The 27278-nt window shown below is 38.3% G+C and overlaps 1 protein-coding gene across 1 annotated transcript in view; it reads left to right on the top strand.

Moving 5' to 3' along the window:
- Positions 1 to 27278, top strand: part of LOC128640780 (cytochrome P450 4B1-like) — a 71749-nt gene that overhangs the window by 17212 nt on the left and 27259 nt on the right. Inside the window, exons 3-4 of the mRNA XM_053693201.1 lie at positions 18503 to 18547; positions 25691 to 25818. Of these exons, the coding sequence (XP_053549176.1) occupies positions 18503 to 18547; positions 25691 to 25818 (173 nt within the window). The remainder of the gene's footprint in view (positions 1 to 18502; positions 18548 to 25690; positions 25819 to 27278) is intronic.

Below are 27278 nucleotides of genomic sequence, written 5' to 3'. Positions count from 1 at the left end.
GTACTACATGACAGGAAATAGTGCTGCCATCTAGTGCTCTTGCTTATGTATTACATTACTACTACATGACAGGAAATAGTGCTGCCATCTAGTGCTCTTGCTAATGTATAACATTAGTACTACATGACAGGAAATAGTGCTGCCATCTAGTGCTCTTGCTTATGTATAACATTTGTACTACATGACAGGAAATAGTGCTGCCATCTAGTGCTCTTGCTTATGTATAACATTAGTACTACATGACAGGAAATAGTGCTGCCTTCTAGTGCTCTTGCTTATGTATTACATTAGTACTACATGACAGGAAAAAGTGCTGCCATCTAGTACTCTTGCTTATGTATAACATTAGTACTACATGACAGGAAATAGTGCTGCCATCTAGTGTTCTTGCTAATGTATAACATTAGTACTACATGTCAGGAAATAGTGCTGCCCTCTAGTGCTCTTGCTTATGTATAACATTAGTACTACATGACAGGAAATAGTGCTGCCCTCTAGTGCTCTTGCTTATGTATAACATTAGTACTACATGACAGGAAATAGTGCTGCCATCTAGTGCTCTTGCTAATGTATAACATTAGTATTACATAACAGGAAATAGTGCTGCCATCTAGTGCTCTTGCTAATGTATAACATTAGTACTACATGACAGGAAATAGTGCTGCCATCTAGTGCTCTTGCTAATGTATAACATTAGTACTACATGACAGGAAATAGTGATGCCATCTAGTGCTCTTGCTAATGTATAACATTAGTACTGCATGACAGGAAATAGTGCTGCCATCTAGTGCTCTTGCTTATGTATAACATTAGCACTACATGACAGGAAATAGCGCTGCCATCTAGTGCTCTTGCTTATGTATAACATTAGTACTACATGACAGGAAATAGTGCTGCCATCTAGTGCTCTTGCTTATGTATTACATTATTACTACATGAAAGGAAATAGTGCTGCCATCTAGTGCTCTTGCTAATGTATAACATTAGTACTACATAACAGGAAATTGTGCTGCCATCTAGCTCTCTTGCTAATGTATAACATTAGTACTACATGACAGGAAATAGTGCTGCCATCTAGTGCTCTTGCTAATGTATAACATTAGTACTACATGACAGGAAATAGTGCTGCCATCTAGTGCTGTTTGCTAATGTATTACATTAGTATTGCATAACAGGAAATAGTGCTGCCATCTAGTGCTCTTGCTTATGTATAACATTAGTACTACATAACAGGAAATAGTGCTGCCATCTAATGCTCTTGCTAATGTATTACATTAGTACTACATGAAAGGAAATAGTGCTGCCATCTAGTGCTCTTGCTAATATATAACATTAGTACTACATAACAGGAAATAGTGCTGCCATCTAGCGCTCTTGCTAATGTATAACATTAGTACTACATGACAGGAAATAGTGCTGCCATATAGTGCTCTTGCTAATGTATAACATTAGTACTACATGACAGGAAATAGTGCTGCCATCTAGTGCTCTTGCTAATGTATAAAATTAGTACTACATGACAGAAAATAGTGCTGTCATCTAGTGCTCTTGCTAATGTATAACATTAGTACTACATGACAGGAAATAGTGCTGCCATCTAGTGCTCTTGCTAATGTATAACATTAGTACTGCATGACAGGAAATAGTGCTGCCATCTAGTGTTCTTGCTAATGAATAACATTAGCACTACCTGACAGGAAATAGTGCTGCCATCTAGTGCTCTTGCTAATGTATAAGATTAGTACTACATGACAGGAAATAGTGCTGCCATCTAGTGCTCTTGCTAATGTATAACATTAGTACTACATGACAGGAAATAGTGCTGCCATCTAGTGCTCTTGCTAATGTATAACATTAGTATTGCATAACAGGAAATAGTGCTGACATCTAGTGCTCTTGCTTATGTATAACATTAGTACTACATGACAGAAAATAGTGCTGACATCTAGTGCTCTTGCTTATGTATAACATTAGTACTACATGACAGGAAATAGTGCTGCCATCTAGTGCTCTTGTTAATGTATAACATTAGTACTACATGACAGGAAATAGTGCTGCCATCTAGTGCTCTTGCTAATGTATAACATTAGTACTACATGACAGAAAATAGTGCTGCCATCTAGTGCTCTTGCTTATGTATAACATTAGTACTACATGACAGGAAATAGTGCTGACATCTAGTGCTCTTGCTAATGTATAACATTAGTGCTACATGACAGGAAATAGTGCTGCCATCTAGTGCTCTTGCTAATGTATAACATTAGTACTACATGACAGGAAATAGTGCTGCCATCTAGTGCTCTTGCTAATGTATAACATTAGTACTACATGACAGGAAATAGTGCTGCCATCTAGTGCTCTTGCTAATGTATAACATTAGTATTGCATAACAGGAAATAGTGCTGACATCTAGTGCTCTTGCTTATGTATAACATTAGTACTACATGACAGAAAATAGTGCTGACATCTAGTGCTCTTGCTTATGTATAACATTAGTACTACATGACAGGAAATAGTGCTGCCATCTAGTGCTCTTGCTAATGTATAACATTAGTACTACATGACAGGAAATAGTGCTGCCATCTAGTGCTCTTGCTAATGTATAACATTAGTACTACATGACAGGAAATAGTGCTGCCATCTAGGGCTCTTGCTAATGTATAACATTAGTACTACATGCCAGGAAATAGTGCTGCCATCTAGTGCTCTTGCTAATGTATAACATTAGTACTACATGACAGGAAATAGTGCTGCCATCTAGTGCTCTTGCTAATGTATAACATTAGTACTACATGACAGGAAATAGTGCTGACATCTAGTGCTCTAGCTAATGTATAACATTAGTACTACATGACAGGAAATAGTGCTACCATCTAGAGCTCTAGCTAATGTATAACATTAGTACTACATGACAGGAAATAGTGCTGCCATCTAGCGCTCTTGCTAATGTATAACATTAGTACTACATGACAGGAAATAGTGCTGCCATCTAGCGCTCTTGCTAATGTATAACATTAGTACTACATGACAGGAAATAGTGCTGCCATCTAGCGCTCTTGCTTATGTATAACATTTGTACTACATGACAGGAAATAGTGCTGCCATCTAGTGCTCTTGCTTATGTATTACATTACTACTACATGACAGGAAATAGTGCTGCCATCTAGTGCTCTTGCTAATGTATAACATTAGTACTACATGACAGGAAATAGTGCTGCCATCTAGTGCTCTTGCTTATGTATAACATTTGTACTACATGACAGGAAATAGTGCTGCCATCTAGTGCTCTTGCTTATGTATAACATTAGTACTACATGACAGGAAATAGTGCTGCCTTCTAGTGCTCTTGCTTATGTATTACATTAGTACTACATGACAGGAAAAAGTGCTGCCATCTAGTACTCTTGCTTATGTATAACATTAGTACTACATGACAGGAAATAGTGCTGCCATCTAGTGTTCTTGCTAATGTATAACATTAGTACTACATGTCAGGAAATAGTGCTGCCCTCTAGTGCTCTTGCTTATGTATAACATTAGTACTACATGACAGGAAATAGTGCTGCCCTCTAGTGCTCTTGCTTATGTATAACATTAGTACTACATGACAGGAAATAGTGCTGCCATCTAGTGCTCTTGCTAATGTATAACATTAGTATTACATAACAGGAAATAGTGCTGCCATCTAGTGCTCTTGCTAATGTATAACATTAGTACTACATGACAGGAAATAGTGCTGCCATCTAGTGCTCTTGCTAATGTATAACATTAGTACTACATGACAGGAAATAGTGATGCCATCTAGTGCTCTTGCTAATGTATAACATTAGTACTGCATGACAGGAAATAGTGCTGCCATCTAGTGCTCTTGCTTATGTATAACATTAGCACTACATGACAGGAAATAGCGCTGCCATCTAGTGCTCTTGCTTATGTATAACATTAGTACTACATGACAGGAAATAGTGCTGCCATCTAGTGCTCTTGCTTATGTATTACATTATTACTACATGAAAGGAAATAGTGCTGCCATCTAGTGCTCTTGCTAATGTATAACATTAGTACTACATAACAGGAAATTGTGCTGCCATCTAGCTCTCTTGCTAATGTATAACATTAGTACTACATGACAGGAAATAGTGCTGCCATCTAGTGCTCTTGCTAATGTATAACATTAGTACTACATGACAGGAAATAGTGCTGCCATCTAGTGCTGTTTGCTAATGTATTACATTAGTATTGCATAACAGGAAATAGTGCTGCCATCTAGTGCTCTTGCTTATGTATAACATTAGTACTACATAACAGGAAATAGTGCTGCCATCTAATGCTCTTGCTAATGTATTACATTAGTACTACATGAAAGGAAATAGTGCTGCCATCTAGTGCTCTTGCTAATATATAACATTAGTACTACATAACAGGAAATAGTGCTGCCATCTAGCGCTCTTGCTAATGTATAACATTAGTACTACATGACAGGAAATAGTGCTGCCATATAGTGCTCTTGCTAATGTATAACATTAGTACTACATGACAGGAAATAGTGCTGCCATCTAGTGCTCTTGCTAATGTATAAAATTAGTACTACATGACAGAAAATAGTGCTGTCATCTAGTGCTCTTGCTAATGTATAACATTAGTACTACATGACAGGAAATAGTGCTGCCATCTAGTGCTCTTGCTAATGTATAACATTAGTACTGCATGACAGGAAATAGTGCTGCCATCTAGTGTTCTTGCTAATGAATAACATTAGCACTACCTGACAGGAAATAGTGCTGCCATCTAGTGCTCTTGCTAATGTATAAGATTAGTACTACATGACAGGAAATAGTGCTGCCATCTAGTGCTCTTGCTAATGTATAACATTAGTACTACATGACAGGAAATAGTGCTGCCATCTAGTGCTCTTGCTAATGTATAACATTAGTATTGCATAACAGGAAATAGTGCTGACATCTAGTGCTCTTGCTTATGTATAACATTAGTACTACATGACAGAAAATAGTGCTGACATCTAGTGCTCTTGCTTATGTATAACATTAGTACTACATGACAGGAAATAGTGCTGCCATCTAGTGCTCTTGTTAATGTATAACATTAGTACTACATGACAGGAAATAGTGCTGCCATCTAGTGCTCTTGCTAATGTATAACATTAGTACTACATGACAGAAAATAGTGCTGCCATCTAGTGCTCTTGCTTATGTATAACATTAGTACTACATGACAGGAAATAGTGCTGACATCTAGTGCTCTTGCTAATGTATAACATTAGTGCTACATGACAGGAAATAGTGCTGCCATCTAGTGCTCTTGCTAATGTATAACATTAGTACTACATGACAGGAAATAGTGCTGCCATCTAGTGCTCTTGCTAATGTATAACATTAGTACTACATGACAGGAAATAGTGCTGCCATCTAGTGCTCTTGCTAATGTATAACATTAGTATTGCATAACAGGAAATAGTGCTGACATCTAGTGCTCTTGCTTATGTATAACATTAGTACTACATGACAGAAAATAGTGCTGACATCTAGTGCTCTTGCTTATGTATAACATTAGTACTACATGACAGGAAATAGTGCTGCCATCTAGTGCTCTTGTTAATGTATAACATTAGTACTACATGACAGGAAATAGTGCTGCCATCTAGTGCTCTTGCTAATGTATAACATTAGTACTACATGACAGAAAATAGTGCTGCCATCTAGTGCTCTTGCTTATGTATAACATTAGTACTACATGACAGGAAATAGTGCTGACATCTAGTGCTCTTGCTAATGTATAACATTAGTGCTACATGACAGGAAATAGTGCTGCCATCTAGTGCTCTTGCTAATGTATAACATTAGTACTACATGACAGGAAATAGTGCTGCCATCTAGTGCTCCTGCTAATGTATAACATTAGTACTGCATGACAGGAAATAGTGCTGCCATCTAGCGCTCTTGCTAATGTATAACATTAGTACTGCATGACAGGAAATAGTGCTGCCATCTAGTGCTCTTGCTAATGTATAACATTAGTACTGCATGACAGGAAATAGTGCTGCCATCTAGTGCTCTTGCTTATGTATAACATTAGTACTGCATGACAGTAAATAGTGCTGCCATCTAGTGCTCTTGCTAATGTATAACATTAGTACTACATGACAGGAAATAGTGCTGCCATCTAGTGCTCTTGCTAATGTATAACATTAGTACTACATGACAGGAAATAGTGCTGCCATCTAGTGCTCCTGCTAATGTATAACATTAGTACTGCATGACAGGAAATAGTGCTGCCATCTAGCGCTCTTGCTAATGTATAACATTAGTACTGCATGACAGGAAATAGTGCTGCCATCTAGTGCTCTTGCTAATGTATAACATTAGTACTACATGACAGGAAATAGTGCTGCCATCTAGTGCTCTTGCTAATGTATAACATTAGTACTACATGACAGGAAATAGTGCTGCCATCTAGTGCTCTTGCTAATGTATAACATTAGTACTACATGACAGGAAATAGTGCTGCCATCTAGGGCTCTTGCTAATGTATAACATTAGTACTACATGACAGGAAATAGTGCTGCCATCTAGTGCTCTTGCTAATGTATAACATTAGTACTACATGACAGGAAATAGTGCTGCCATCTAGTGCTCTTGCTAATGTATAACATTAGTACTACATGACAGGAAATAGTGCTGACATCTAGTTCTCTAGCTAATGTATAACATTAGTACTACATGACAGGAAATAGTGCTGCCATCTAGAGCTCTAGCTAATGTATAACATTAGTACATAGTGCTGCCATCTAGTGCTCTTGCTAATGTATAACATTAGTACTACATGATAGGAAATAGTGCTGCCATCTAGTGCTCTTGCTAATGTATAACATTAGTACTACATGACAGGAAATAGTGCTGCCATCTAGTGCTCTTGCTAATGTATAACATTAGTACTACATGACAGGAAATAGTGCTGCCATCTAGTGCTCTTGCTAATGTATAACATTAGTACTACATGACAGGAAATAGTGCTGCCATCTAGTGCTCTTGCTAATGTATAACATTATTACTACATGACAGGAAATAGTGCTGCCATCTAGGGCTCTTGCTAATGTATAACATTAGTACTACATGACAGGAAATAGTGCTGCCATCTAGTGCTCTTGCTAATGTATAACATTAGTACTACATGACAGGAAATAGTGCTGCCATCTAGTGCTCTTGCTAATGTATAACATTAGTACTACATGACAGGAAATAGTGCTGACATCTAGTGCTCTAGCTAATGTATAACATTAGTACTACATGACAGGAAATAGTGCTACCATCTAGAGCTCTAGCTAATGTATAACATTAGTACTACATGACAGGAAATAGTGCTGCCATCTAGCGCTCTTGCTAATGTATAACATTAGTACTACATGACAGGAAATAGTGCTGCCATCTAGCGCTCTTGCTAATGTATAACATTAGTACTACATGACAGGAAATAGTGCTGCCATCTAGCGCTCTTGCTTATGTATAACATTAGTACTGCATGACAGGAAATAGTGCTGCCATCTAGCGCTCTTGCTTATGTATAACATTAGTACTGCATGACAGGAAATAGTGCTGCCATCTAGTGCTCTTGCTTATGTATTACATTAGTACTACATGACAGGAAATAGTGCTGCCATCTAGTGCTCTTGCTAATGTATAACATTAGTACTACATGACAGGAAATAGTGCTGCCATCTAGTGCTCTTGCTTATGTATAACATTTGTACTACATGACAGGAAATAGTGCTGCCATCTAGTGCTCTTGCTTATGTATAACATTTGTCTACATGACAGGAAATAGTGCTGCCATCTAGTGCTCTTGCTTATGTATTACATTAGTACAACATGACAGGAAAAAGTGCTGCCATCTAGTGTTCTTGCTAATGAATAACATTAGTACTGCATGACAGGAAATAGTGCTGCCATCTAGTGTTCTTGCTAATGAATAACATTAGCACTACATGACAGGAAAAAGTGCTGCCATCTAGTGTTCTTGCTAATGAATAACATTAGTACTGCATGACAGGAAATAGTGCTGCCATCTAGTGCTCTTGCTTATGTATAACATTAGTACTACATGACAGGAAATAGTGCTGCCATCTAGTGCTCTTGTTAATGTATAACGGGAACCTGTGGATGACAGATGGAAGAGGCGCCTCATGGGACAAGTATCGTTTTAGACAGCAAAGGGACACACATAAACGGCGAGCCCCCCACACAGAGTGTTACTCACAAGAGCGGCGGTACAAACGTGTACCCAGACAGGCAGGACGGAACCAAAAGTCGCCCGTCAGACAGGCGTAAGCTCGGTACGCTAGGCAAACGTCACTCAGCAAGCAGCGTCAGAGTAAACCCAGCAGGGGAACCAATAGAGTCGAAGGGAACTCGACACAGCGGACCTCCAAAGGGGATCAGGAACGTAACCAAATTTCTCCAGCGGCAATGGTAATAGAAAACAGGCAGGTGTGATGTACTCAGAGATACATTTATTGAGTACAAACAGATAAAAACAAGCGTACAGCAACGCGTTTCTCAACAAATAGTCGTTTCATCAGGCTGGGTATCAGCCTGATGAAACGACTATTTGTTGAGAAACGCGTTGCTGTACGCTTGTTTTTATCTGTTTGTACTCAATAAATGTATCTCTGAGTACATCACACCTGCCTGTTTTCTATTACCATTGCCGCTGGAGAAATTTGGTTACGTTCCTGATCCCCTTTGGAGGTCCGCTGTGTCGAGTTCCCTTCGACTCTATTGGTTCCCCTGCTGGGTTTACTCTGACGCTGCTTGCTGAGTGACGTTTGCCTAGCGTACCGAGCTTACGCCTGTCTGACGGGCGACTTTTGGTTCCGTCCTGCCTGTCTGGGTACACGTTTGTACCGCCGCTCTTGTGAGTAACACTCTGTGTGGGGGGCTCGCCGTTTATGTGTGTCCCTTTGCTGTCTAAAACGATACTTGTCCCATGAGGCGCCTCTTCCATCTGTCATCCACAGGTTCCCGTTGTCCACTCATCATTCCTGAGAGAGCTGCCTGGATTGCCGTTTGCCGAATCCGCCATTAGCCATATGCTGTGATCATTTGCGCACTTCTATAGAGACTCTGTGTGCTATCTCGGTTCTCTTTAATCTGTTAATGTATAACATTAGTACTACATGACAGGAAATAGTGCTGCCATCTAGTGCTCTTGCTAATGTATAACATTAGTACTACATGACAGGAAATAGTGCTGCCATCTAGTGCTCTTGCTTATGTATAACATTAGTACTACATGACAGGAAATAGTGCTGACATCTAGTGCTCTTGCTAATGTATAACATTAGTCCTACATGACAGGAAATAGTGCTGCCATCTAGTGCTCTTGCTAATGTATAACATTAGTACTACATGACAGGAAATAGTGCTGCCATCTAGTGCTCCTGCTAATGTATAACATTAGTACTGCATGACAGGAAATAGTGCTGCCATCTAGCGCTCTTGCTAATGTATAACATTAGTACTGCATGACAGGAAATAGTGCTGCCATCTAGTGCTCTTGCTAATGTATAACATTAGTACTGCATGACAGGAAATAGTGCTGCCATCTAGTGCTCTTGCTTATGTATAACATTAGTACTGCATGACAGTAAATAGTGCTGCCATCTAGTGCTCTTGCTAATGTATAACATTAGTACTACATGACAGGAAATAGTGCTGCCATCTAGTGCTCTTGCTAATGTATAACATTAGTACTACATGACAGGAAATAGTGCTGCCATCTAGTGCTCTTGCTAATGTATAACATTAGTACTACAGGACAGGAAATAGTGCTGCCATCTAGTGCTCTTGCTAATGTATAACATTAGTACTACATGACAGGAAATAGTGCTGCCATCTAGTGCTCTTGCTAATGTATAACATTAGTACTACATGACAGGAAATAGTGCTGCCATCTAGGGCTCTTGCTAATGTATAACATTAGTACTACATGACAGGAAATAGTGCTGCCATCTAGTGCTCTTGCTAATGTATAACATTAGTACTACATGACAGGAAATAGTGCTGCCATCTAGTGCTCTTGCTAATGTATAACATTAGTACTACATGACAGGAAATAGTGCTGACATCTAGTGCTCTAGCTAATGTATAACATTAGTACTACATGACAGGAAATAGTGCTACCATCTAGAGTTCTAGCTAATGTATAACATTAGTACTACATGACAGGAAATAGTGCTGCCATCTAGCGCTCTTGCTAATGTATAACATTAGTACTACATGACAGGAAATAGTGCTGCCATCTAGCGCTCTTGCTTATGTATAACATTTGTACTACATGACAGGAAATAGTGCTGCCATCTAGTGCTCTTGCTTATGTATTACATTAGTACTACATGACAGGAAATAGTGCTGCCATCTAGTGCTCTTGCTTATGTATAACATTAGTACTACATGACAGGAAAAAGTGCTGCCATCTAGTACTCTTGTTTATGTATAACATTAGTACTACATGACAGGAAATAGTGCTGCCATCTAGTGTTCTTGCTAATGTATAACATTATTACTACATGACAGGAAAAAGTGCTGCCATCTAGTGCTCTTGCTAATGTATAACATTAGTACTACATGTCAGGAAATAGTGCTGCCCTCTAGTGCTCTTGCTTATGTATAACATTAGTACTACATGACAGGAAATAGTGCTGCCCTCTAGTGCTCTTGCTTATGTATAACATTAGTACTACATGACAGGAAATAGTGCTGCCATCTAGTGCTCTTGCTAATGTATAACATTAGTATTACATAACAGGAAATAGTGCTGCCATCTAGTGCTCTTGCTAATGTATAACATTAGTACTACATGACATGAAATAGTGCTGCCATCTAGTGCTCTTGTTAATGTATAACATTAGTACTACATGACAGGAAATAGTGCTGCCATCTAGTGCTCTTGCTAATGTATAACATTAGTACTACATGACAGGAAATAGTGCTGCCATCTAGTGCTCTTGCTTATGTATAACATTGGTACTACATGACAGGAAATAATGCTGCCATCTAGTGCTCTAGCTAATGTATAACATTAGTACTACATGACAGGAAATAGTGCTGCCATCTAGTGCTCTTGCTAATGTATAACATTAGTACTACATGACAGGAAATAGTGCTGCCATCTAGTGCTCTTGCTTATGTATAACATTGGTACTACATGACAGGAAATAGTGCTGCTATCTAGTGCTCTTGCTTATGTATAACATTAGTACTACATGACAGGAAATAGTGCTGCCATCTAGTGCTCTAGCTAATGTATAACATTAGTACTACATGACAGGAAATAGTGCTGCCCTCTAGTGCTCTTGCTTATGTATAACATTAGTACTACATGACAGGAAATAGTGCTGCCCTCTAGTGCTCTTGCTTATGTAAAACATTAGTACTACATGACAGGAAATAGTGCTGCCATCTAGTGCTCTTGCTAATGTATAACATTAGTATTACATAACAGGAAATAGTGCTGCCATCTAGTGCTCTTGCTAATGTATAACATTAGTACTACATGACATGAAATAGTGCTGCCATCTAGTGCTCTTGTTAATGTATAACATTAGTACTACATGACAGGAAATAGTGCTGCCATCTAGTGCTCTTGCTAATGTATAACATTAGTACTACATGACAGGAAATAGTGCTGCCATCTAGTGCTCTTGCTTATGTATAACATTGGTACTACATGACAGGAAATAGTGCTGCTATCTAGTGCTCTTGCTTATGTATAACATTAGTACTACATGACAGGAAATAGTGCTGCCATCTAGTGCTCTAGCTAATGTATAACATTAGTACTACATGACAGGAAATAGTGCTGCCATCTAGTGCTCTTGCTAATGTATAACATTAGTACTACATGACAGGAAATAGTGCTGCCATCTAGAGCTCTAGCTAATGTATAACATTAGTACATAGTGCTGCCATCTAGTGCTCTTGCTAATGTATAACATTAGTACTACATGACAGGAAATAGTGCTGCCATCTAGTGCTCTTGCTAATGTATAACATTAGTACTACATGACAGGAAATAGTGCTGCCATCTAGTGCTCTTGCTAATGTATAACATTAGTACTACATGACAGGAAATAGTGCTGCCATCTAGTGCTCTTGCTAATGTATAACATTAGTACTACATGACAGGAAATAGTGCTGCCATCTAGTGCTCTTGCTAATGTATAACATTATTACTACATGACAGGAAATAGTGCTGCCATCTAGGGCTCTTGCTAATGTATAACATTAGTACTACATGACAGGAAATAGTGCTGCCATCTAGTGCTCTTGCTAATGTATAACATTAGTACTACATGACAGGAAATAGTGCTGCCATCTAGTGCTCTTGCTAATGTATAACATTAGTACTACATGACAGGAAATAGTGCTGACATCTAGTGCTCTAGCTAATGTATAACATTAGTACTACATGACAGGAAATAGTGCTACCATCTAGAGCTCTAGCTAATGTATAACATTAGTACTACATGACAGGAAATAGTGCTGCCATCTAGCGCTCTTGCTAATGTATAACATTAGTACTACATGACAGGAAATAGTGCTGCCATCTAGCGCTCTTGCTAATGTATAACATTAGTACTACATGACAGGAAATAGTGCTGCCATCTAGCGCTCTTGCTTATGTATAACATTAGTACTGCATGACAGGAAATAGTGCTGCCATCTAGCGCTCTTGCTTATGTATAACATTAGTACTGCATGACAGGAAATAGTGCTGCCATCTAGTGCTCTTGCTTATGTATTACATTAGTACTACATGACAGGAAATAGTGCTGCCATCTAGTGCTCTTGCTAATGTATAACATTAGTACTACATGACAGGAAATAGTGCTGCCATCTAGTGCTCTTGCTTATGTATAACATTTGTACTACATGACAGGAAATAGTGCTGCCATCTAGTGCTCTTGCTTATGTATAACATTTGTCTACATGACAGGAAATAGTGCTGCCATCTAGTGCTCTTGCTTATGTATTACATTAGTACAACATGACAGGAAAAAGTGCTGCCATCTAGTACTCTTGTTTATGTATAACATTAGTACTACATGACAGGAAATAGTGTTGCCATCTAGTGTTCTTGCTAATGTATAACATTATTACTACATGACAGGAAATAGCGCTGCCATCTAGTGCTCTTGCTTATGTATAACATTAGTACTACATGACAGGAAATAGTGCTGCCATCTAGTGCTCTTGCTTATGTATTACATTAGTACTACATGAAAGGAAATAGTGCTGCCATCTAGTGCTCTTGCTAATGTATAACATTAGTACTACATAACAGGAAATTGTGCTGCCATCTAGCGCTCTTGCTAATGTATAAAATTAGTACTACATGACAGGAAATAGTGCTGCCATCTAGTGCTCTTGCTAATGTATAACATTAGTACTACATGACAGGAAATAGTGCTGCCATCTAGTGCTCTTGCTAATGTATAACATTAGTATTGCATAACAGGAAATAGTGCTGCCATCTAGTGCTCTTGCTTATGTATAACATTAGTACTACATAACAGGAAATAGTGCTGCCATCTAGTGCTCTTGCTAATGTATTACATTAGTACTACATGAAAGGAAATAGTGCTGCCATCTAGTGCTCTTGCTAATATATAACATTAGTACTACATAACAGGAAATAGTGCTGCCATCTAGCGCTCTTGCTAATGTATAACATTAGTACTACATGACAGGAAATAGTGCTGCCATCTAGTGCTCTTGCTAATGTATAACATTAGTACTACATGACAGGAAATAGTGCTGCCATCTAGTGCTCTTGCTAATGTATAAAATTAGTACTACATGACAGAAAATAGTGCTGTCATCTAGTGCTCTTGCTAATGTATAACATTAGTACTACATGACAGGAAATAGTGCTGCCATCTAGTGCTCTTGCTAATGTATAACATTAGTACTGCATGACAGGAAATAGTGCTGCCATCTAGTGTTCTTGCTAATGAATAACATTAGCACTACATGACAGGAAATAGTGCTGCCATCTAGTGCTCTTGCTAATGTATAAGATTAGTACTACATGACAGGAAATAGTGCTGCCATCTAGTGCTCTTGCTAATGTATAACATTAGTACTACTTGACAGGAAATAGTGCTGCCATCTAGTGCTCTTGCTAATGTATAAGATTAGTACTACATGACAGGAAATAGTGCTGCCATCTAGTGCTCTTGCTAATGTATAACATTAGTATTGCATAACAGGAAATAGTGCTGCCATCTAGTGTTCTTGCTAATGAATAACATTAGTACTACATGACAGGAGATAGTGCTGCCATCTAGTGCTCTTGCTTATGTATAACATTAGTACTACATGACAGGAAATAGTGCTGCCATCTAGTGCTCTTGTTAATGTATAACATTAGTACTACATGACAGGAAATAGTGCTGCCATCTAGTGCTCTTGCTAATGTATAACATTAGTACTACATGACAGGAAATAGTGCTGCCATCTAGTGCTCTTGCTTATGTATAACATTAGTACTACATGACAGGAAATAGTGCTGACATCTAGTGCTCTTGCTAATGTATAACATTAGTCCTACATGACAGGAAATAGTGCTGCCATCTAGTGCTCTTGCTAATGTATAACATTAGTACTACATGACAGGAAATAGTGCTGCCATCTAGTGCTCCTGCTAATGTATAACATTAGTACTGCATGACAGGAAATAGTGCTGCCATCTAGCGCTCTTGCTAATGTATAACATTAGTACTGCATGACAGGAAATAGTGCTGCCATCTAGTGCTCTTGCTAATGTATAACATTAGTACTGCATGACAGGAAATAGTGCTGCCATCTAGTGCTCTTGCTTATGTATAACATTAGTACTGCATGACAGTAAATAGTGCTGCCATCTAGTGCTCTTGCTAATGTATAACATTAGTACTACATGACAGGAAATAGTGCTGCCATCTAGTGCTCTTGCTAATGTATAACATTAGTACTACATGACAGGAAATAGTGCTGCCATCTAGTGCTCTTGCTAATGTATAACATTAGTACTACAGGACAGGAAATAGTGCTGCCATCTAGTGCTCTTGCTAATGTATAACATTAGTACTACATGACAGGAAATAGTGCTGCCATCTAGTGCTCTTGCTAATGTATAACATTAGTACTACATGACAGGAAATAGTGCTGCCATCTAGGGCTCTTGCTAATGTATAACATTAGTACTACATGACAGGAAATAGTGCTGCCATCTAGTGCTCTTGCTAATGTATAACATTAGTACTACATGACAGGAAATAGTGCTGCCATCTAGTGCTCTTGCTAATGTATAACATTAGTACTACATGACAGGAAATAGTGCTGACATCTAGTGCTCTAGCTAATGTATAACATTAGTACTACATGACAGGAAATAGTGCTACCATCTAGAGTTCTAGCTAATGTATAACATTAGTACTACATGACAGGAAATAGTGCTGCCATCTAGCGCTCTTGCTAATGTATAACATTAGTACTACATGACAGGAAATAGTGCTGCCATCTAGCGCTCTTGCTTATGTATAACATTTGTACTACATGACAGGAAATAGTGCTGCCATCTAGTGCTCTTGCTTATGTATTACATTAGTACTACATGACAGGAAATAGTGCTGCCATCTAGTGCTCTTGCTTATGTATAACATTAGTACTACATGACAGGAAAAAGTGCTGCCATCTAGTACTCTTGTTTATGTATAACATTAGTACTACATGACAGGAAATAGTGCTGCCATCTAGTGTTCTTGCTAATGTATAACATTATTACTACATGACAGGAAAAAGTGCTGCCATCTAGTGCTCTTGCTAATGTATAACATTAGTACTACATGTCAGGAAATAGTGCTGCCCTCTAGTGCTCTTGCTTATGTATAACATTAGTACTACATGACAGGAAATAGTGCTGCCCTCTAGTGCTCTTGCTTATGTATAACATTAGTACTACATGACAGGAAATAGTGCTGCCATCTAGTGCTCTTGCTAATGTATAACATTAGTATTACATAACAGGAAATAGTGCTGCCATCTAGTGCTCTTGCTAATGTATAACATTAGTACTACATGACATGAAATAGTGCTGCCATCTAGTGCTCTTGTTAATGTATAACATTAGTACTACATGACAGGAAATAGTGCTGCCATCTAGTGCTCTTGCTAATGTATAACATTAGTACTACATGACAGGAAATAGTGCTGCCATCTAGTGCTCTTGCTTATGTATAACATTGGTACTACATGACAGGAAATAATGCTGCCATCTAGTGCTCTAGCTTATGTATAACATTAGTACTACATGACAGGAAATAGTGCTGCCATCTAGTGCTCTTGCTAATGTATAACATTAGTACTACATGACAGGAAATAGTGCTGCCATCTAGTGCTCTTGCTTATGTATAACATTGGTACTACATGACAGGAAATAGTGCTGCTATCTAGTGCTCTTGCTTATGTATAACATTAGTACTACATGACAGGAAATAGTGCTGCCATCTAGTGCTCTAGCTAATGTATAACATTAGTACTACATGACAGGAAATAGTGCTGCCCTCTAGTGCTCTTGCTTATGTATAACATTAGTACTACATGACAGGAAATAGTGCTGCCCTCTAGTGCTCTTGCTTATGTATAACATTAGTACTACATGACAGGAAATAGTGCTGCCATCTAGTGCTCTTGCTAATGTATAACATTAGTATTACATAACAGGAAATAGTGCTGCCATCTAGTGCTCTTGCTAATGTATAACATTAGTACTACATGACATGAAATAGTGCTGCCATCTAGTGCTCTTGTTAATGTATAACATTAGTACTACATGACAGGAAATAGTGCTGCCATCTAGTGCTCTTGCTAATGTATAACATTAGTACTACATGACAGGAAATAGTGCTGCCATCTAGTGCTCTTGCTTATGTATAACATTGGTACTACATGACAGGAAATAGTGCTGCTATCTAGTGCTCTTGCTTATGTATAACATTAGTACTACATGACAGGAAATAGTGCTGCCATCTAGTGCTCTAGCTAATGTATAACATTAGTACTACATGACAGGAAATAGTGCTGCCATCTAGTGCTCTTGCTAATGTATAACATTAGTACTACATGACAGGAAATAGTGCTGTCATCTAGTGCTCTTATTAATGTATAACATTAGTACTACATGACAGGAAATAGTGCTGCCATCTAGTGCTCTTGCTAATGTATAACATTAGTACTACATGACAGGAAATAGTGCTGCCCTCTAGTGCTCTTGCTTATGTATAACATTGGTACTACATGACAGGTAATAGTGCTGCTATCTAGTGCTCTTGCTTATGTATAACATTAGTACTACATGACAGGAAATAGTGCTGCCCTCTAGTGCTCTTGCTTATGTATAACATTGGTACTACATGACAGGTAATAGTGCTGCTATCTAGTGCTCTTGCTTATGTATAACATTAGTACTACATGACAGGAAATAGTGCTGCCATCTAGTGCTCTTGCTAATGTATAACATTAGTACTACATGACAGGAAATAGTGCTGCTATCTAGTGCTCTTGCTTATGTATAACATTAGTACTACATGACAGGAAATAGTGCTGCCATCTAGTGCTCTAGCTAATGTATAACATTAGTACTACATGACAGGAAATAGTGCTGCCATCTAGTACTCCTGCTAATGTATAACATTAGTACTACATAACAGGAAATAGTGCTGCCATCTAGTGCTCTTGCTTATGTATAAGATTGCTGCAAAACCGCTGCCATATAGTGCTGCAGAAATGTGCTCACTCATTAAGCTTACATCCTTGTGTTTCAACAAAGGATAAAAAGAAAATGAAGAAAAGCTGATAATAGAAGTAAATTGGAAAGTTGTTTAAAATTCTATGTTCTATCTGAATCATGAAAGATTTTTGGGGGGTTTATATCCCTTTAATAGAAAATGCCAATTATTTAACTTACTAGCTGCATTGATATTGTTATGATTGGAGCCCTCATTCGTTCACCTCTCCTTACATTTTTCTAAGTAAGTCCAGGAAAGACAGATGAAGAAAAACAATGTGAGTTGTTGTTGTGCATTTTGCAGGATCATCACAATTTGGGAGATCTGCCCCCTATCCTTACCACAACTGTCCATGACCTTATAGGTTTGCTGAGGACCATCTAGACATAAACCCTGATCTGCCCACTTTACTTTCCCAATGATACATTGCTCTACCCCAGATCTCCCTGACTAAGCCACCAAACTTCCTATCCAAGATAGGCTCTGGTAAATATTCAGAAGTTTGGAAACGCTGTGTACTGCTCTCTCATTTTTTCAGTCTGGTGGTTATAATATGATCCACTTCTGGGTGGCCCTCAGGGAATGGATTTGGGCACCTTTGGATTAGTTGATCAAGTCTCTCTTACCCTCTTTTTTTTACTTCTTATTTTATTGCAGATCCCATTGAGAATGTGGCTTATCATTTTTTCACTCCCTGGATTGGTAAGTTACAGTTTTAAGCGCAAGATTTAAAGGGACACTTGATTCATGTTTTATTTATTCTTAAAAAAATTAATCACTGTATTGCAAAAGATGCAAACAAAATAAATCGTTTAAATGCATTGAAAACTGTCATGATGTTTGCAAAACTTGCATTGTTTAGAAGTCCCAGGACCTCTTGAAAAGCCGTTTGAGTGTTGTTTATCATTTACTTTGCTGTGAGCAATAGGGACAAGTAAAGTAAAGAGAAAGTGTAGCACAATCTATAGCTCAGGGTGCCCTATTGTGCGCTTGACCAAAGTATTACACTATCTGCGCCTAAATTCCTTCTATAGCAGGAGTTATATTTATCGTTATGCTGGCTAGATATAGCTATCAGGTCAAAAATATCAGGTCTTGGGGGCCTAGTTATCAAGCCGTCAACCTCAAATACGCTGGAATTCCGCAGCGTATTTGTGGCGAGGCTGATTCGCCTTAGTTATCAAAGGCTCGAGACCGGCAAAAGTAGAATTTTGTGACGTAAACTTCGATCCGCCGGACTCAGTCCGACACAGATCGATTCTTACGTCACTCCAGATGTTCCGCACACAAGTGCGGCACATTCTCACTACTTTTGCTAGTTATCAAAAAACTAGCAGGTACGCTCGGCACTTTTACGGCCCAGCGTACCTGGTTTTCAAACCGCCACCCCTGGAGGTGGCGGATCCCATAGGAATCAATGGGAGTCTGACCATAGCGAAAGTACAAGTTCGCTGCTGACAGACATCCCATTGATTCCTATGGGAGCTGTCTACACCTAACACCCTAACATGTACCCCGAGTCTAAACACCGCTAATCTGACCCCCCCTACACCGCCGCAACTAAATAAAGTTATTACCCCCTAAACCGCCGCTCCCGGAGCCCACCGCAATCTACTCTATACATATTAACCCCTAAACCGTCGCTCCCGGAGCCCACCGCAACTATAATAAATGTATTAACCCCTAAACCGCCGCTCCCTGAACCAGCCGCAGCCTATATTAAATGTATTAACCCCTATCCTGCCCCCCCTACACCGTCGCCACCTATAATAAATTTATTAACCCCTAATCTGCCCCCCCTACACCGTCGCCACCTATAATAAATTTATTAACCCCTATCCTGCCCCCCACTACGCCGCCGCCACTGTAATAAAATGATTAACCCCTAAACCTAAGTCTAACCCTAACCCTAACGCCCCCCTAACTTAAATATTAATTAAATAAATCTAAATAAATTAACTCTTATTAACTAAATGAATCCTATTTAAAACTAAATACTTACCTTTAAAATAACCCCTAATATAGCTACAATATAAATAATAATTATATTATAGCTATCTTAGGATTTATATTTATTTTACAGGTAACTTTCAATTTATTTTAACCATGTACAATAACTATTAAATAGTTATTAACTATTTAATAGCTTACCTAGCTAAAATAAAGAGAAATGTACCTGTGAAATAAATCCTAACCTAAGTTACAATTACACCTAACACTACACTATACTTTAATAAATTATTCCTATTTAAAAATAAATACTTACCTGTAAAATAAACCCTAAGATAGCTACAATGTAATTAATAATTATATTATAGCTATCTTAGGATTTATATTTATTTTACAGGTAACTTTGTATTTATTTTAGCTAGTTAGAATAGTTATTAAATAGTTATTAACTATTTAATAACTACCTAGCTAAAAGAAATACAAAATTACCTGTAAAATAAATCCTAACCTAAGTTACAATTAAACCTAATACTACACTATCATTAAATTAACTAAATAAACTACCTACAAATAAATACAATTAAATACAATTACATAAACTAACTAAAGTACAAAAAATAAAAAAAGCTAAGTTACAAAAAATAAAAAAGTAAGTTACAAACATGTTAAAAATATTACAACAATTTTAAGCTACTTACACCTAATCTAAGCCCCCTAATAAAATAACAAACCCCCCCAAAATAAAAAAAATCCCTACCCTATTCTAAATTAAATAAATTTCAAAGCTCTTTTACCTTACCAGCCCTTAAAAGGGCCATTTGTGGGGGCATGCCCCAAAAAGTTCAGCTCTTTTGCCTGTAAAAGAAAAATACAACCCCCCCCAACATTAAAACCCACCACCCACATACCCCTAATCTAACCCAAACCCCCCTTAAAAAACCTAACACTAATCCCCTGAAGATCATCCTACCTTGAGTCGTCTTCACTCGTCCGAGCCACCGATGGAACTGAAGAGGACATCCGGAGCGGAAGAAGTTAATCCTCCAAGCGGCGCTGAAGAAATCTTCCATCCGATGAAGTCATCATCCAGGCGGCGCTGAAGAAGTCTTCGATCCGGCCGATGTCATCTTCAAAGAGGCGCTGAAGAGGTCTTCTATCCGGGCAAAGTCATCTTCCAAGCCGGGTCTTGAATCTTCCTTCTGCCGACGCGGAACCACCTTCTTCACCGACGGACTACGACGAATGACGGCTCCTTTAAGGGACGTCATCCAAGATGGCGTCCCCTCAATTCCGATTGGCTGATAGGATTCTATCAGCCAATCGGAATTAAGGTAGGAAAAATCTGATTGGCTGATGGAATCAGCCAATCAGATTGAGCTCGCATTCTATTGGCTGTTCCGATCAGCCAATAGAATGCGAGCTCAATCTGATTGGCTGATTGGATCAGCCAATCGGATTGAACTTGAATCTGATTGGCTGATTCCATCAGCCAATCAGATTTTCCTACCTTAATTCCGATTGGCTGATAGAATCCTATCAGCCAATCGGAATTGAGGGGACGCCATCTTGGATGACGTCCCTTAAAGGAGCCGTCATTCGTCGTAGTCCGTCGGTGAAGAAGGTGGGTCCGCGTCGGCGGAAGGAAGATTCAAGACCCGGCTTGGAAGATGACTTCGCCCGGATAGAAGACCTCTTCAGCGCCTCTTTGAAGATGACATCGGCCGGATCGAAGACTTCTTCAGCGCCGCCTGGATGATGACTTCATCGGATGGAAGATTTCTTCAGCGCCGCTTGGAGGATTAACTTCTTCCGCTCCGGATGTCCTCTTCAGTTCCATCGGTGGCTCGGATGAGTGAAGACGACTCAAGGTAGGATGATCTTCAGGGGATTAGTGTTAGGTTTTTGTAAGGGGGGTTTGGGTTAGATTAGGGGTATGTGGGTGGTGGGTTTTAATGTTGGGGGGGGTTGTATTTTTCTTTTACAGGCAAAAGAGCTGAACTTTTTGGGGCATGCCCCCACAAATGGCCCTTTTAAGGGCTGGTAAGGTAAAAGAGCTTTGAAATTTATTTAATTTAGAATAGGGTAGGGATTTTTTTTTTATTTTGGGGGGGTTTGTTATTTTATTAGGGGGCTTAGATTAGGTGTAAGTAGCTTAAAATTGTTGTAATATTTTTAACATGTTTGTAACTTACTTTTTTATTTTTTGTAACTTAGCTTTTTTTATTTTTTGTACTTTAGTTAGTTTATGTAATTGTATTTAATTGTAGTTATTTGTAGGTAGTTTATTTAGTTAATTTAATGATAGTGTAGTATTAGGTTTAATTGTAACTTAAGTTAGGATTTATTTTACAGGTAATTTTGTATTTCTTTTAGCTAGGTAGTTATTAAATAGTTAATAACTATTTAATAACTATTCTAACTAGCTAAAATAAATACAAAGTTACCTGTAAAATAAATATAAATCCTAAGATAGCTATAATATAATTATTAATTACATTGTAGCTATCTTAGGGTTTATTTTACAGGTAAGTATTTATTTTTAAATAGGAATAATTTATTAAAGTATAGTGTAGTGTTAGGTGTAATTGTAACTTAGGTTAGGATTTATTTCACAGGTACATTTCTCTTTATTTTAGCTAGGTAAGCTATTAAATAGTTAATAACTATTTAATAGTTATTGCACATGGTTAAAATAAATTGAAAGTTACCTGTAAAATAAATATAAATCCTAAGATAGCTAGAATATAATTATTATTTATATTGTAGCTATATTAGGGTTTATTTTAAAGGTAAGTATTTAGTTTTAAATAGGATTCATTTAGTTAATAAGAGTTAATTTATTTAGATTTATTTAATTAATATTTAAGTTAGGGGGGCGTTAGGGTTAGGGTTAGACTTAGGTTTAGGGGTTAATCATTTTATTACAGTGGTGGCGGCGTAGTGGGGGGCAGGAGAGGGGTTAATAAATTTATTATAGGTGGCGACGGTGTATGGGGGGGCAGATTAGGGGTTAATAAATTTATTATAGGTGGCGACGGTGTAGGGGGGGCAGGATAGGGGTTAATAGGTTTAATATAGGTTGCGGCGGGTTCATGGAGCGGCGGTTTAGGGGTTAAACTATTTATTTAGTTGCGGAGAGGTGCGGGATCAGCAGGATAGGGGTTAATAATTTTATAATAGAGGGCGACGGTATAGGGGGGGCAGGATAGGGGTTTCTAGGTATAATGTAGGTGGCAGCGGTGTCCGGGAGCGGCGGTTTAGGGGTTAATACATTTATAAGAGTTGCGGCGGGGTCTAGGAGCGGCGGTTTAGGGGTTAATACATTTATAAGAGTTGCGGCAGGGTCTAGGAGCGGCGGTTTAGGGGTTAGTAACTTTATTTAGTTGCGGGGGGCTCCGGGGGCGCCGGTATAGGGGGTAGAACAGTGCAGTTTAGTGTGAGTGCTTAGTGACAGGCTAGCAATAAAGCTGGGAAAAAGCCGAAGGGCAGCGAGATCGGATGAGTGATAACTGTCACAGTCCGCTGCTCATCGCCCCGCGGCTTTTTGACAGCTTTATTTGATAACTTAGGCGTATTTTTTCAGGTCCGCGGCGGCGAAGGTAGGCGAGCTTAGGCGGACGTATTGGGCCGGCGAAGCCAGAAAAGTAGACGGCTTGATAACTACCCCCCTTGGAGTGAGTTTAAAAGTTATAAGACAGTGCGCCTCTATGGACACTGTCTCCAAACTTTTAAAGTTGCTTACTCCTAGACCTGATACCTATATCTAGCCAGCATAATGATAAATATAACTCCCGCCATAGACGGATTTTAGTCGCAGACAGTGTAATACTTTGATCAATACTGACTCACAAGAGTGGTTTATATATTTAAATTATAAACTGGGTATATTACTCTCAGGTTGTCTCAATATACTTCATCTAGGAGTTCAAGGATTTTTAAACTTAGCATGTATGTGGTGTGCCTGTTTGTTAAATTATTTCTTTAAAGCATTTGTGTGAATGATGAATATTTGAAACATTTTGATATTTTTTTTCCGTTACGTTTATGCACTTTCTTTATTCGTAACCTAGGTGCAGCAATTATTTTTTTGCACATTGATCTTTATGTGCTTTCCTAGTAATTAAAGGGACAGTAAACAGCAATAATATGTTTACATCATGATGTAGTATGTGTATGTGCCCCAGGCCTGCCCTTTGGGCAGGGCGAGAGGGGCACCTGCCCAGGGCCCGGCGCTTGGGGGGGGGGGCCGCAATGTCAAAGGTGAAGGTAATATTAGATGGTGATGTTAATATGATATGGTGCAATGTATATGTTGTATTTAGTTTATGATAAGTGGTTGTTTATGGTATCAGGAGGTCTAATATTTTGTGTTATTCTTTATATAGGTTTTACTGAATGTTGGCACAGGGGTGGGCCATACAAGGGGCAGGGCATACAGGGGAAGGGAATAAGGGCACTGGGCTGAGGGGCCCCACCAATGTATCTTGCCCAGGGCCTTGCAAACAAGGGCCAGACTGGGAATAAAAAGCAGCCCTGGAAAATTTGTAGAACAGCCCTATTTTCCGTTCAAGTATAATGCGCACACCCCATTTTTTCGAAAAGGGGATTACTGTGATTCTTCTTCCCCCAATATTTTGTTTCAGAATGATATAATATTAGTTTGTATTAAAAAAAAAGTTCTAGATTGTTGTTATATGCACTCTAAAACCCAATTGCATATATTATTAATCCCTTTAACTTGTAGTTTTCCAGCCCTAGCTGCTGCAGCCCACCTGGAAATCTCCTGGTATCCTGGTAGGCCAATTCATCCTTGCAGCAAACGCTAAGGTTGGCCCTGATATGTCCTGTGAAAGTTTGTTATGGGGCATTCACCTTTTCCCCAAAAAATATTTGCCCCTGAAACTGTAGGACGAAGGCATTGATCGCACAGAAAACTCACTTGTCCTATGCATGAGAGACTCATTTCTTTAATGCAATTGATGCCTTCATAACGCATGGAAGTTCTCTACTTTAAATTGAATGGCACAGGCAGCACGACTTCTGATTGGCCGTTCCACCCTAAGCTGCACCTTGGAAGATAAGTGCTTTTACAGATGGGCAGGATATATAAGGGGAATGATGGCAGTTTTGGCATTCAGTATTTAGAGGGGGGATAACTTTATAAAACTTAAATACCCTAGAGGTGTGCGCCAGGTGTTGTTTAAGACCTCTCAGGTAATGCCCCTGGCAATATCAAACTTTCACAGTCAACAAACTAGACAATGATATAAAAATATTATTGATATTTACTGTCCCTTTACTACTGATATATAGATGTAATAGCCACTGTTTTATATCGAGTAAACAGGGGCTTCATGGGTCCTTCAGTGTTGTAGACTGGGGCAGAAATGAGCTTGCTCCCTATTATGTAAACAGTTGCATTCTATTGTATTCAAGATTGTAAAGGAGCAGCTTCTATGCCAAATAATATCTTATTCATAATATAGCATAGAAATAGGGGAGGGACACAGAGAAAGAAGCTAGAAATAAGAGGAGGATGGTGTTTTTCTCTTGTTATCCTTTGTTGAAAATAATACCTAGGTAGGATCAGGAGCTGGGAGCTGGGAGCTAGCTGCTGATTGGTGATTGCACATATACACCTCTTATCATTGACTTACAGATGTGTTCAGCTAACTCCCAGTAGTGCATTGCTGCTCCTTCATCAAAGGATACCAAGAGAATGAAGCAACATTGATACTAAAAATAAATTAGAAATATGTTTAAAATGGTATATTCTATCTGAATCATTAAAGAAAAAAAATGTGTTTCATGTCCCTTTAAGTAGTGTTTCTTCCCCAGATCTGATTGAGCTTGGATTAACATATGAAATGTTGATGTGTTCCCTGTATCTGTCAGGTGAAGGTTTGTTGGTTTTATCTGGACAGAAGTGGTACCAGCATCGCCAGCTGCTGACTCCTGGGTTACAACGCAATGTACTAAAGCCATATGTGAAAATCATATCCACTTGTACCAATGTTATGCTGGTAAATTAATTAGTGATATTGTTCACATTGTGTCTCCTTGAATCCAATCTTGAATCTACAAATCTGAGAATAAAGCAGGAGTGCCCCCACTTTAATGAGATGAGGTCTATTGTTTTTTATAAAGTTTCTCATTAAGATCTACTTCTGCATGTTGTAAGCATAGAAACTATAAGACTGCACACAGAACTGTACTTCTATCACTTATATTACTATAATCCAGGTGGTGAATAAGCCCCTTTATTAATTTAATCCACTGTTGTGGTGTTGAATATACTTGTGCAAAATACGAGAAATAAGAATCGTATTTACTAGTCAGTAATTTTTTAGCTTTTGGGCACACCTGCTTTAATGAATAAAATGCACAACATGGTTAGCGCTGTCGGTATATACGAGGTTACAAAATTATTATTTATTATTATCTTAGCAATAACCTCCAAGAAAATGTTGGTGTACTTATTTTAGCAGTTGTCAACCAATAAAATGTATATACGTAACAATTAAAAATGAATATTTATTCCTTTGTTCTAGATTAGTTCAATTTATAAACACCTTGAATTATATGTATGTAGAAACTAGATTATGAATCAATTATACACGCTTATTCCGTTACAATATTCTATACAACAGATCATAAAAAATATATCTTTAAAATTAACCTTACTCACAATGAATCACATTAAAATACCACAATTAAATATCAGAATATGGACCGCTAACTTAACAGTGCTTAATTAATTACTACCAGAGATTTAACCACAATAACCAATTTATTTACAGTTCTGAAAGAATTCACAAAAATGACTGACTTATAAATCTGGAGTGCAAAATCCTATCTAGCAAATAAATTACTTAGCATTTAAATATAACTGATTCTAATTTACCCAGGACTATGGATATAAATTTAAAACACCAAATATGCTCTTTAAATTACCAGCTGCAATCTAATTATAGCTTTAGAATACCTTTGATTTAAAACATTAAAAATATAGAGCAATCATATACAGTACATCACCAAATAAACCAATTTGAAGTTCAGCTTTTTCAGATAAATCCAGTTCACCTCATAAATAAGAGAGGTATTTGCAAACATGGAAAAAGAAGGTTAGCCCAGTTTCGCTTATAGTGACTCTGTTCCAAAGGCAGCAAGGTTAGCTCAGTCAAAATTCAGCAGAAAAGACCCCTTTCCTTCCTCTTGCATGAGTTTATCAAGTTATAACCCTGCATCTATTTTGTAATCATTGGTGAACGTTTTGGATACGCCCTTACCGAAGCTTGTCCCTTTGATAGGCCCTTAACAGAGCTTGTCCCTTATTGGCTTACATGGAATGCATGTGGTCATCCGACACTACAATCTCCTTTGGTTGCAATTCTCGCATACACCATCAGAGGGCAGCAGACAACCAGAAATGCAGTCTCATTATCAAGGCTTCCTTTGAAGAAATCTGCCTTCACTAATTTAG

Source organism: Bombina bombina, chromosome 10 (assembly GCF_027579735.1).
Source record: "Bombina bombina isolate aBomBom1 chromosome 10, aBomBom1.pri, whole genome shotgun sequence".
NCBI lineage: Eukaryota > Metazoa > Chordata > Amphibia > Anura > Bombinatoridae > Bombina > Bombina bombina.
This window is presented reverse-complemented; position numbering and strand designations above follow the sequence as displayed.